Here is a 14,555-nt window from a genome sequence, read left to right as displayed (position 1 = left end):
AATGTAACAGAACGGAACGGAATGCTGTAACACAGAACAGAACAAAATGCAATACAGTTTATACTATTGGCGTAAAGAATATAAAGAAAACTCAATATGGTAGATGAGATGTTAATGTTACAAGGAAAGTAACAAATCAAAATTGTTACATAGTAACTTTTCACACAGGACAGGGATAAAATATAACCCATTTAACATAACAAAAGAAAATTCAAAGTGATCTGCAAAAAACAAATTGTATCATGTGGGATCGAAACACTGATAAAAATATGGTTTGTTTTTGTATAAATAAATTTCAACATTACAATTTTAGCATGAAATTGTATAAATATTGGTACTCATGTAAAAATGGATGGCCGACTGCTGTAGAGCCAATAAATTAGTAAAAATGACAAATTGTATTCTTGTTATTGATATGTACGTATTACTCAATGCTAACACAGTTATAGTTGCGTTAACGAAAGAATAGCCATTCCTGTTGGTCATGCAAAATGTTTTCATGTAATTAATTAAATGTTCCAATGGAATGTAAAAAATTCAGGGACAAGGAAAATTATTTAAGTGATGTGTTGAATTTCTATAAATATTGATGCATTTCTAACTTGAACTTTATATGCCTATTGTAATTTCCATATTTCCATTACATGTGCTACATTTCAGATGACAGTAGTGGTAACATCGTCGCCATGTAATTAAGGGGTCCTGCATTTGATACCTGTTGGATTAATTGCTTGATTGAATTACTTTATTTTATGTTGCTTTTCTTCAACTTTTGGCTAATCGCAATGATGAGGATCAATGGTGATTGGATGAAATGGACGAAAGGACAACCAGAAACACAGGCCCGTAGCTAGAATTGATCTCTAGGGGGGGCTCAGGGTTTATCAGGGGGGGCTCATGGTTTATCAGGTGACTTTTTAAAAAAACGTTTCACATTAAATAAAGGTAAGCTATTTTGTGTGTGTTCAGGGGGTCATTAAGTTAATATAAAGCATTAAAGAAATAGAAATATAATACAAATAATACCCTCTTTTTCAATATCTTCTAAAACACGGTCATCTCTCGAAGTGTTAATTGAATGCTACTGACCTCATTCCTTACTAAACACTTCATACACTTTTGATTACACAAATATTTGTATCCCATATGAAAAATGCATGTTACTTCTCTCTTCATAAACTTTTGTCTTCTCGTTTAATATCTAAGAAACTAAAAGTTAAAATATACAAAACAGTAATTTTGTCTGTAGTATTATATGGATGTGAAACTTGGTCCCTTACATTGAAAGAGGAACATAAATTGAGAGTATTTGAAAATAAGATCCTTAGGAAAATCTTTGGACCTAAATGGGATGAGGAGACAGGTGAGTGGAGAAGGTTACATAATTTAGAACTACATAATTTGTATTCATGTCCAGATATTATTAGAATAATTAAATCAAGAAGACTTAGGTGGGCAGGCCATGTGGCACGAATGGGAGAGGAAAGAGGAGTTTACAGGATTCTTGTTGGGAAACCTGATGGTAAGAGACCTGTAGGAAGGCCAAGACGAAGATGGAGGGACAACGTTGAGATGGATTTAAAGGAAATCGGTAGGGATGGAAAAGAGTATATACTGTAGAACTTGCTCAAGATAGGGAAAGATGGAAGGCCTGTGTTGCTGCAGCCATGAACCTTCGGGTTTAAGAAGGCTAGAGAGTTAGTTAGTTAGCATATGAAAAATGCACAATATTCAATAATAGTGACTACAGTACATACCTCTGCCTTAAAAAAGTTGGAGTCGGCGATTCTTCATGTTGTTGAACCTGTGAAGCAGTCTCGACATATCTATGTTCGATGCTCGTTTCTTCTCAAATGCCAGAAAAACAAGATTTGCCAGGCGCTTGCTGCACATTGACAGTCTCTGAGGGCTATTGATGCGGGTTAACACAGAGAAAGTGGATTCACACAACGCTGTACTGCATGCAAAAGTTCTTATGCCAGCAAGTAGAGCATAAGTGTCTTCGTAGGCCATTCTAGTTTTGTACAGTTCTTTAAAAGTATCAGGGGAATCCAGTTTCTTGAGATATGCATTGGCAACAGTTAGTTCCTCTTTTTGACGGAATGGTGATTCCAAAGGCTGATAAATATTCAATGTTGCTAAATTGAAGGGACTCAGCCGATGATATAGCCTCCAATAAGTCGTCGTTATTGGTAAAACGTCTATTTATTTCTGTTAGCACAAGATCTAAACATTCGTAGAATATTTGTGTGAGAGATGTGAGCTTTTCCTCTCCTAGGACGTCAGTGATAACGAAGTCTTGCAACTGTGTATTTCGTTTTCTCTTTCTTGTGGGGTGCTCAACAATCTCGTCATGAATTCCATCCTCTTCTAGCAGTACATTACTTTCTTGCAGAATGCCTTCGTACACATCTTCCTGACGCATGCCCCTTAATGTTTCTGTGGCAGCTTCAATCATCTTTCTACCAGCATCCAAATGAACATTACGTGTTTGAAGCATTTTATCAACTGGGCTTAATATTTCAAGGATCTTTTTCATGAACACTAAGCAAAACCGAAACTGAGGTTTGCTAATGACTACAAGCAAACCAACACTTGCTGCTACGTCATCCCCGTTAAAATTTCCATTTTTCACCAACTGCAAAACATGAATTATATCTCTGTAGTTTTCAAATATTGTTCTCATCATTTTTAAATGTCCTGACCAACGTTGTTCTAAAAGTCGCGAAAGACTTCTCCCCTCGTATAACATGGCAACTTTTCCCTTTTTTAGAAAATTGTGCAACATGGAACTCTGTTCGAAAAAGTGTTTAATTGGAGAAATTTCATCCACACATTTAACAATTACCAGATGTAACCGATGGTTAAAACAATGAACGTAAGGAATTAGACGCCCAAGCCGTTGCTGGATTAAAGCTTGCACAACCCCTTTCTTCCCACTCATAACTGAAACCCCGTCAAAACACTGGCTGAGCAATTTCGCACTATCCAAACCATATTTCTGAAAAATATTTAGTGTTAGATCTGCAAAAGACTCTGCATCAAAAGCTGACAGTGTTTCTATGCACAGAATTGATTCCATGACTGTCCCATTCTTTACATAGCGGATTCCTATGGCTACGTTTTCTCTGTTGTTTTTATCTCGTGTACCGTCTTCAAGCAAAGTATACAAAGGAACATCTGCACTGTTAATGTCACTAACAATGTTTTCACGTACGATGTCAGCCATTATTTCAATAATGTCATTTTGAATTTCAGGGGACAAGTAAGATGCGTTTTTAGGCACCTGCTTAAAACAGTCTGCCAGTTTCTCATCTTTTCGAAGCGTGAACTCGAAAAGATTTCGAAACAGGCTTTGTTCCTCATGTTCTTCTAAGTGGTACGTTCCCCTAAGAGGCAATTCGTTTATTGCAAGGAACTGAATAACTTCAGCAATGCTCTTGATATAATATTGATTCTTTTCAAGAACATTCTGATTGACTAGTGTAGAAATAGATTTTCCCACCAACGAACGGTTTTGCTTTTCTGCCCACCTTGACATTGCTTCTATGTGTGTAAGTGTCGCATCATGTTTCACTAGTCCTGCTTTGGTTTTATCAAGAGCTGCCTTCCAGTTCTTAAAACCTTTAGATGTAAAGGCCACTTCTTTGCATCCGAAAGGCCGATATTGTCTACAAGCATAGCAGAATGCTGCATCTAAAAATTGTGAATACTCTAACCATTTGAACCTTTTAAACCAGTCACTTTGAAAACACCGTCCATCAGCATTTCGGGGGTAATGTTTGAGTTTTAGCTGTTTAATTTCCTCACCTGGTTTGGAAATGTCCTTTACTTCTGTAGGCAAGAAATCCTCTTCTTGATTGGAGGCAGCCGTAAATGGGGAAAAAGTAGGTACGGTGGTCGCCGTGGTCAAAGATTCAGATGTTTTTTTACGAATTATAAATTTATCCATGGCTGGGGAATCGTTAAAATATCACAACACTACACACCAAGGACAAAACATGGTTATATTATTTGTCACTAAAAACACTCACTATCACACGAATCAGTTTTACGAAGATACGAAACACAATAACACCCACGCAAACGCGAAACCTTCTTTACACGAATGAAGAACTCTACAAAGTGTCTTTGTCAATGTTTTTCCCCGACAGGGCATGGGCAAGCCCTTATATTCCACCCCCGACCAGGCAATAAAACTTCCCTTCGCAAAACTTGGGAGCCGATGACCTTTGATGCAGATGGAAAGGACCTGCTACAAGGGAAAGCCGAAAGAGGGGGAGCGAAGGTGCATAGATCCCCTGTGGAAGAAATTTGGAGAACCTTCTAAATACTTCCCATTACTTAAACTTCGGTTTATAAACAAGATGAACAAATGTGATAGCTGCTCTTCATGTACTGTGAATTTATCATTCTATCAAGTTATGAGCAAATAATATCCACACTCTACATTTTCACTTGTCACGGCAAACAAATTATGCAATAGTTTTACCTAATACCAGGGGGCTGACGACAACGCCAGGGGGGGCTGACGACAATGCCCAGCCCCCCCTGGCCCCTGCCTAGCTACGGGCCTGCAGAAACACAAGAGGACAGCACAAAAGACGAGTCCCACAGAGAATTTTACCGGCCGTGAATCCAGTTGCCCAAGCCTCGTTGGTCTGTAAAACGTAGTCCAGGCTGTGATACATTGAAGCGAGGTTGACATTTGAATACCTTTGGAAAGGTCACACCTTACACTCCGAAACCCGGTGGAGGCACATATTTTGGATCCCACTTTAAACGGTAGATCCAGTTCCGATTAGTCATTCTGTGCATAAAGTGGACTTAAAACGACAATTCGAAAAATTTTAATTGTTCATCACAACACACAAAAAACTGACCTCCATGATGATGCCAATGGTTCCGGGTTAGATTCATGGCATGAGCATGGCTGTTCTTCGTGAGTGTCCATTCACCAATTTCATTATATCATCACTCATCCTTATCGTCGCAATTAACCAAAATTAGAATAAAAGCGACGCTAAATAACAAAAATTAAATCAAATCAAATCATGTACAGTATTAGATATACGTAGAATAGCAATAGTTTAGGTTGGAACTATTGTCCACTCAATTTAGACCTTTTTCTGACAAGAAAATTAGCATAGTGTCTCATTCTCGTAACACCAGCTCTTTGTGATCCAAGCGTCATACATAAATATAAGTGGATAAATGCGAGCACATGAGATAGATAGATAGAGATAGAGGGAGAGATATATTGAACTCCGTTAATTTGTTGCTATGTAAGAAATGAAAACGGTTTGTATGTTTTATTTAAAACAGATTTCTTCTTGTTGAACGGGCACATATTTCTAATTAATGAAGCATCCCAAGCTTCTGCTCAGCTTCACAGGGCTGTGTGGTGGGCTTCAGGTCAGTGCGTGAGTGAGTCATGGTCTGCCACCACACCTCGCAAGGCCAACGTAGGTTCATTCAACACCTATCCGAGTTACCTCTCTTCTCTTCTTGAGGCACTACAACTTCACGTACTGAATGTTTTGGTCTTCTCAACAGCATCTCTCTTGCTTTATTGTTGGTTAAGGTTGACATAATTAGTCTAATTAGCTTAGATGGGTAGATGTTTCTGTCAACCGAATGAATTCAATATTTTAATTTTTTTGTAGGCCAAGTTTCTGAGAAATTGAGTCGTCAATTAGTTTTGACTATTCACTAGAACATAGGAATGGACCTGTGATCTCGAAAACATATATCCCTAAATGTAATAATTATAAAATTTGAAATGATTTAGGTTAGAAACTATTGCACATATAAATTGGACCTTTTTTGACAAGAAAATTAGCATTCAGCGAAGTTGCATTCCACTCCAGTCACATTTTCACCAATATATGATCCAGACCTTAGATACAAAGAAATATGCATGTATATTTGTGTGTGTGTGTGAGAGAACATTTTGTTAGAAACTAATGGAACTCTGTTGCTATGCTTGTTCACTGTGTGCACTGAAAGACTAATTTGTACTGGATCTATAGTTTAAACAGGAATCCGAACTATTTGCTTCCACCGGGAATCGAACCCGGACCATTGATTACAAGGCAATGACGTTAACACTGTGCCATTGCTGAGTAACTTGTTGTGATGTAAGAAATGTAATATATTTCCATGTACTATTTAATACTAATTTGTTTTTTGTAAACATTTCAGCGAAAAATGGAGGCTCGACTAGGACTCGAACTAGGGTCTCTGCCATTGCTCTACCACTGAGCTACCGATCCAGCCTGCTTCACCTGATTTTTCGCCGCCTCTGTTTTACCTGTGTGGAATCACCTCTGCTAGTGTTACTGCAATGAGATCTGCTGCCTTTGAAACGCTATAGACTTCCAGGTACAGTTTTAGGGAAGGAGGGGGAGGGGGTAGGGCCCCACACATTCTCGATATCGGCCATATCAGCACCACATTTCAGCTGCCCTTACCCTCCAAGGTTATCCTCAGGTCCTCATTGATTTGAGGCTGGGTGAGCCTCAGAGCCACTATATGTGAGGACAAGGTCGGAAAAATCCGAGCTTCGATTATCCACCCTGGGAAACAAACCCATGTCTCCCACATGGCAGTGAGACGTTGTACCGACTAGACGACCGCGGCTCGAAAATGTTAACAAATAAAATTAAAATCAATTTTAATTATTAAATATTTTTAAAAAAGAAATATTAAAATCATAAAAATTAATAATAGTAATTTTAAAATATAATTAAAGTAGGTCGATTATATCTAGGCTTGTTGGAAAATGTAAAATTATGTTTAAATTCATTATCAACCACTGGACCTAATAAAATCATGAGGTTTCCTCAGGCCCAGCCTTATTACGTAAATGTGTTAAATGATGATTTTCATCCCCATATTGCATTTGCATACCAAAAATTCCAATTTACTAAATGTGAAATCAACGAGTTTCAAAATTTAATATGTAATGTTGGGTGGAATGGAGTGAAATGAAAGATAATGGTATACATAACACAACAATAATAATGATATAAACTAAGTAATTTGCATGGAAGTACAGGTGTTAATCCACACAAAGACCAGCTGAACATTGTACTTTATTGGTTATTCTCGAAGGAACGGAAGTTTTCTTTTGCCTGTCAAGAAGTGCACTTAACGTTCTCAGGGGCTATTTTTTTGTATGCCACCTGGGTGAAGAAAGTGTTAAAGGAAAGAAGTAAATAGAAAGGAAAATGTTTCGGTCTATACATGAATTATGCCCGAATCTCGAAAGAATGAAACTCACTATCTGTAAATAAATTCCAGTACAAAAATATAGGAAATGATTATAGATTAAGAAGGAATGCATTAGAAATTGAAATTATATATTATTGCTTGCTGTTATGTTAGCAACGACGGGAGTGTCACAAAGTTGTCACAGCTGTGACGTACAGTTGCATGTGCACATCCACTCCCCCCCCACAACATGCATGTATTCATCAGTCTATTTCCTCTCTTGTTAATCACAACTAGCGGAAAAGAACCTGATGAAATAGGTGATGGGACAAACATAATGACATGCCCATGTCTTCTTACCTAGGCATTCCCAGCTTCGAAATACATCCGGCTAGAGATATAACAGTAGAATAAATTTTTGCACGATGGAAAATACCTAAGTTGGCAATGCTGCACACACCGAGGCATTTGTGATAAGATGCTTGAGGAGCCTCAGGCAAACTTTTCTCAATGCAGAACTCCAGTACTGAAGGTCACGCTACACATCGATTGGCAAGTTTCTGGAGTATGTTGTCTGCCTACACAGTTCTCCCCAAATGCCTGTTTGAAATTTGTGTTTACATTTTCTTTAAATGAAGTTGCAGTAGACGCTGTAGTAATCTTACAATTATTTGTATTTTTCCTTACTTTGCTTTGATACCACTTTTATAATTAGTCTCAACACTGCAGATGGATGATAATTAGATTAAATTGATGAAGGGACACTCACAAAGAGATAGCCACGTCCAGATTTTAACTCAAAACCTCCCGCTTCATCAATTTTATCTAATTATCATTCATCTTTATTGTCGGGATTCGGTAATACTGGTAGAAAACCGACATAACATAAGAAGAATATAAAAGTACAAAATAAAAGTGTAACTTAAGAGGCACTAAAGATGAATAAGAAAATGCTGAAATTGTGTTAATGTAAAATTACTGTTTCTTTCTGCATCTTGTCTTTTGTGTTCAGTTTTTTATTTCTAAGCTACTACAATTGCTCAGTGTTCATGTTGACTAATGTTGACTACTGTTCTCGCCTTCCTGAAGATTACTTTCACGTCTGTCTATAAACACCGCTGCTCTCGCTTCAAAATTCGACTGGTGCCCTATGTGTGTTTCTTCAAGAACAGTTGAATGCATCTCCTTGCCTTCTTCTTGAGAGCCCACTCGCAATGTATTGCTATTGGCCTATTGCACAGACGTGGAGGTATTATCGACTCACTCTCCCAAGGTCGTGCAGCAAGCGATCTGTCTTTGATGTAGAAAAGGGCTTGCCTTCCGCTTCGCTGGCCTAACACGTGGTATTAGTTAACGCCATCCGAAACAGTACTTACTTCATACAGGAACGTCTGTGTGATACTTTGTATCAGTAGAGTTAATGGTTTGAAGCAAGAAGAGTAATGTTTTTAAAGTTGTGACCTGAATCAGGTTACTGGTTACTTATAACGTTACTATCAGTTTCTATGCACAATACCGTTTCGTCTACAGGTGACGAATCGTTTCTTACCCTGTAATGTTACTGGTTCACTGGCCAACACACAATTTGCCTTTGAAAAGAAAATAGCCATTTCTTACTAATTTTGAGGTGAAAAACACGAAAATGACAATTATAATTGTCAATTGGCTCTTGTTTAGTAGGTACGCGTACTTTATTTGGTGTTTGTACTCTGTTCCTATCGTAAACTCAGGCATCACAAGCTGGCAACACTGTTGTGAGTGTGGAAACACAGATAAGAACAACAATCAGTATTTCCTTACTTCAATTGTTCATTGTTGTTCCCAATCTTAAAGAATAAAAGCATCAAATTTCACAATCGGCAGGAGATATTGCACAACATTCAACTGTAAGACGTAATATCTTCTCCTGCTGTCAGTGAATTAGTTCTTAGTGGAATTTCTTTACGTGAGAGTGTGATTTCTTGTGCTGCACTTTGAACTACTACTGTGTGTGTGTGTGTGTGTGTGTGTTAAAGAGATTAATTTATTTGTGATCCGTGTAGTTAGCAGATACACTAGTGATGCCACGTAACTGTGTTAATAGTACAAATCTCTTTTGTTAGGTTTGTGGAGAGGTCACACTTTCAACACAGCGAAGGCCTATCACCCCGATAGTGAAGAAAGCGTACCAACTTTATTTTGGGTGCAAGATTGGAGACCAGGACAAGACCTGGGCTCCCCACGTATGCTAGAAATCTTCCTAAGTGGATGAAAGGGGGTAAAGTTTCTATGCCATTTGCTGTTCCAATGGTGTGGAGAGAGCCAAGTAACCATGTAAATCATTGTTATTTTTGCATGGTTCCACGTCTTTCTGGAGGAATAACAAAGAAAAAGAAAAGGACAATTCAGTACCCTAGTATACCATCTGCTATTACACCAGTTCCTCATGGTGAAGGACTGCCCATTCCCATACTACCAACAGAACTTTCCAGCGAATCAGAAGATGAGCCAATGATTTTGGAATCTAATGACATTCCTTATGTTGATGAAGAAGCTTCATCTGTGCCACACAAAATCACAATACAAGATATAAATGATCTTGTTCGTGACCTTGAATTGCCTAAAGATAAAGCCGAGTTACTCACCTCAAGGTTTCACGAGTGGAACTTGGAGGAAAATGTCCGTGTAATGTCATTTAGGTCTAGTCATGAGGAGTTCATGCCTTTCTTTCGAAAAGAAGATAACCTTGTGTTCTGTACCAATCTAGATGGTCTGATGAATGCCTTGCACATCACACATAACCCACAAGAATGGCGTTTGTTCATTGACTCATCGAAATTAAGTCTGAAGGCAGTATTGTTACGCAATGAGTTTTCATTCATTCCAATTGGACATGCTGTCTACATGAAAGAAACTTACAGCAATCTTAAAAAATTGTTAAGACTGTCTCCAGTATAGCAAGTATGGCTGGTATCTGTGTGGTGACTTGAAGGTAGTTGCTGTGCTCATGGGTCTTCAGTTGGGATATACAAAATACTCCTGCTTTTTGTGCGAATGGGACAGCCGAGCGAAACTGGCGTGACTGGCCAACAAGATCTTTGACTGTCGGAGAGAAGAATGTGCAGAACACACCATTGGTTGAATCACACAAAATCCTGCTACCTCCCCTACATATAAAATTAGGTTTAATGAAGAGCTTTGTGAAATCCATGGACCAGCTTTCAGGTTTCTCGTGGAAAAGTTTCCTCGACTTAGCGAAGCTAAAATTAAAGGAGTTTTTGTTGGGCCACAGATTAGAGAACTCTTCTCTGATGACACATTTGACAGCATACTTCAAGGTGATGAGAAGAAAGCTTGGGATGCGTTTCGTCAAGTGGCAACATCAAGGCAGACAATTACAGAGAACTGGTTGAGAACATGTTGTCACTGTATAATAAACTTAACTGCAATATGTCTCTTAACTGCATATTCTTCATTCAGACTTACACTTTTTTCCACAGAATTGTGGGAAAGTTTGTGATGAGCATGGAGAACGCTTCCATCAGGCAATCGCAACAATGGAAAAGAGATACCAGGGGAAGTGGTCGACTTTCATGTTGGCTGACTATTGCTGGATGATTGCTAGAGATAACCATGAACAACGTCACAAGCAACAGGCAAAGCGATGCAACAAACAGAAATAGAAATTCAAGTGATTTCCAGGAACCATGAACAGAACCATCCGTCGACACAGAACAACTCATAACCCATCCACCCAACATTCCATTTCCATGATAACACTGTATAAAGTTTAATTATGTACTAATTATAATGTATTCTATTTCAGGAAAACTATGCTAATGATTATATATGGGCAGTTACGGCCTGGATTTTATCAGTTGCAGGGCCTCGATATATGAAGCATTATGAAAACACCACATAAACATTAAAGAGCTATCTCTCTTAAACCAGAGCCAATTTTCAATTTTAACTTTCATATTCTTGTTCAGCAGGTTCAAATCTATAAGAATTGGCTAATATTATGCAGAAGGCAAAAAAAGTTGAAAATTTGTTGTCCAGTGTGCGGCAAAAGTGCAACGTTAAACAGTCACGTAAGAATTTATTCCATTAACCATTAGTTATGGTTCGGTACCGTTATACTCACCTGAAACGTAATGTTTGATACATATTTTGTAACGTTTCTGTTCACGAAAAAGTTAATCAGTTTCTGGTAGTAACGTAACGGAAATCGCAATTGCAATACCACTTCATTTCGTTAAGACTCCCTGCACATAACTATTTTGATTTAGAATTAGAATTGTTGTTTTAAGTCCACTTTATGCACAGATAGCCAAAACGGGACTGGACCTACAGTTTAAAGTGGAATCTGAACCACTGTGCAATGTTCCTCCATCAGGTATCGAACCTGGAACCACTTTATTAAAAGGTGGCAATGTTATAATTATACATAATCTAATAATATTTTCACAACCAATAAGTTAGAAGAACTGTTTGAGACTTCCAAATGTACATGGTTTGGTATGACATTTACTTGATGCACAAACATAAATCTTTACCAGGAGCTATAAATGCAATGGCAAACACAACAAACTTACCCACTGTAGGCTGAGGGGGCTTTGGCTCTTGTATCTGAAGCCTTTGCACATCCCTTGTGACTGCTTCCACTGCAGCAGGCGGTGGTGCCCTCCCTGTCCTTCCTGCAGGGGGCCTTGGTTCTTCACTCGGTGGAGACTTCCCTGAAGAAATGACACAGAGAAAATTGGTAATAAAAATGCATACTATATTAAAAAAAATCCAGTTTGAACACACATGCAAAAATTATGTTGTACTAGGATGTAAAGCAAATAGTCAGTGGACATTCTGCTAGTCACTGATTTGAATTTTGTATACTCTATTGAATTTATCTTACTTTGCATCATGATGGTCATGATTGGTGGTTAGATGAAAGTGATGAAGTGGCACTTGTAACATGTGAGATTACCCTCTACAATGTACAGTAGTGAAAGAGAATGGGGAATATGCAAAAAGAAAAGAAAATACCGAAAAAAGGCATTTTAAGGCAAGATTATACAAACCAGGCAATAAGTGCGAAAACAGGCATTTACAGGTACCATAAAAATGTGTTAATAGGCTCAAAACAAAATGAAACGAATTTAAACCAAACTGCGATGGAACAGTTGGAAGAACATATGACTGTCACCTGGCAGACCCAGGTTCAGGATTTCTGAGGTGGAAATTCTTTTGGCAATGTAAATGTATATAAAGCAGCTTTGGAGCTCACCCAGCCTCTAATCAATGGACATGAGAGAAACCCCGGTAGGTGTAACGTTTGCCTTACTTTTGTATTTACAAACCTTACATATTTAAAAATTGAAGAAAAGTGTCGTTCAATTTTTAGCCATCGGAGGGCGTTCCTCCTCACGATGACACTCTGGTGCTGCCTCTAGTGGTGATTTTTGCCGCACAGGCTTGCTCGTAAAATACTGCAGCACCGGGCAAGCAGTTCGTTCCTCGCTCTCCACCTCGTAAGCCCGCTGCGAACGGCTCAGGCCTGTTCTTGTGCATGACATCTAGTCCTCGCCGGCAAGAGATAGTACCCGACCACTGCCTGTTGAAGCGAAGCCTGCCACACCAACCGCTAACGGGGAGAAGCCAGTTAAATGAGTATTGTGGTCTAAGTGGAAGGATGGCGTTGCATTTTTACGTGCATTGAACATTAGTGGTGAGGTACGTACAAAACAAACTCTTGACCGTGATATGGGAATATGATTATATTTTTGTTTGCCGTTCGCTGCTGAAATTTGATTACTCACTTTCATTTTCACGGAACTTTGAAATAAGTGGAACTACAAAAAAAAAAAATATAGATTCTCATCCATTCCTTTTTGCCTCTTGCCCTTGTTTTCACGGTGAACATTTTGATAGTGTCTGAAACCAATGTACATATTGGAAAGTGCGTGTTGGTAGGGGCAAAAGAAAGAAAAGGTGCGTAATGCACGCGTGAACTTAATACAAATTACGCGAACGTGGTTTTCATAAACTGGTATTCGTAAATGCTACATAAAGCGCGGGCATCTAGTCAATGAACGTTCAGTAAAATATCGTATGTCCAGGCAGTGCATTAAACTTGGCAGTGAAACTTGTCGTTCTCGATTGCTCAAGACTTGCTTTAGCGACGTTAAATGTACGCACGTTCGTACTTGGCAATAAGGGATGTAGAAGACTGTGGTCCCCACCATTTTCCCCTAGTTTGCTTTTCTTGTAGTTTAATAGCCAACCCATCCATACTTTGGTAGCACTAACGATGCTCTAAGAAATAGGGTAAAATAAATACAGCAAGTGAAACTGAAGTAAAGAGAGGCATTTTCTTGATTAAGTAAAGATAAATGGGGGCATTCTTATTAAACATGTAATGCACGCTATTTTAGAAGGACAAATCTCCACATGTAAATTATTCTATTGTGTCAGCCAGTAAAGAAATAAGATAGTTGTTAAGCTGGTCTGTATATTTATGCTTGCTCGTGATTTGTTGAAATTGAATGAGAATTTATACAAGAAGGTAAAATAGCGCGCAGACCGCGCGGGCCGTTGTTAATATATTGTTCGTTGAAATTGCTCCCAACTCTTACATTTTGGGATTGTTTGTACTCATAAAAGTGTATCAAATTGGAACCATGAATATATCTATTTGTTAATTGAAATGTGGGGTAACTTAATTTTTATTTGTTATACATTCTAGACAGTAAGACCAGCATGACCGAAAGTTGGTCGCAAGCCAAATTGAAGTTAACGTAAAAAGCGGCTTTTGAGGATATATGTTTATAATAGTTAGGGGAGGAGAAAGGAGATCACGTTGGGAGAATACCTTCAGAATTAAACCTTGGTTACAGTGGAGAAGGCATATATTGCTATTCATTGTCGGACCCTTCGAAACCTTTTGTGTACGTTTGCGTAATTCACAAGTTTCTTTATTTCAGGACTTTTGTCTCGTGCTTCTTGTGCGTGCCGCCCGTAAACTCCTGCAGCACCGTGCAGGAAGTACGACACAAAAATACAACTTGTAACATAAAGTGTGGGTCTTAAATTTTCCCTTTTTTGCATATGTGATCGCCGCACGGCCGTTTCCAGTTAATTACTTCGTGCGATTACGTTTGACCCCACTGTTACGTTACAAAATTGGCAGCAGAGCATTGGTTTCTTTCGATCTAACCAATCAACATTATACCTTTTTTTGTTATAATTGAAACGGAAATTTTTTTCCCTCCCATCAATTCCCCCCCTTTTTTTCTCTGGCCTTTTTATCATTAGTTTTTTTCCCACTTAGACTTTTTTTTTGCAATATTACAGATATCTTTTGGGTT

The 14,555-nt window shown here is 38.4% G+C and overlaps 1 protein-coding gene across 1 annotated transcript in view; it reads right to left on the bottom strand.

Moving 5' to 3' along the window:
* Positions 1–14,555, bottom strand: part of LOC145978421 (protein argonaute-2-like) — a 115,650-nt gene that overhangs the window by 78,763 nt on the left and 22,332 nt on the right. The window contains exon 6 of the mRNA XM_083111054.1: positions 11,790–11,930. Coding sequence (XP_082967180.1) covers positions 11,790–11,930 — 141 coding nt within the window. The remainder of the gene's footprint in view (positions 1–11,789; positions 11,931–14,555) is intronic.

Source organism: Lepisma saccharinum, chromosome 1 (genome assembly GCF_977018435.1).
Source record: "Lepisma saccharinum chromosome 1, izLepSacc3.1, whole genome shotgun sequence".
NCBI lineage: Eukaryota > Metazoa > Arthropoda > Insecta > Zygentoma > Lepismatidae > Lepisma > Lepisma saccharinum.
The sequence above is the reverse complement of the archived record's forward strand: the minus strand, read 5'-3'. Positions and strand labels throughout refer to the sequence as shown.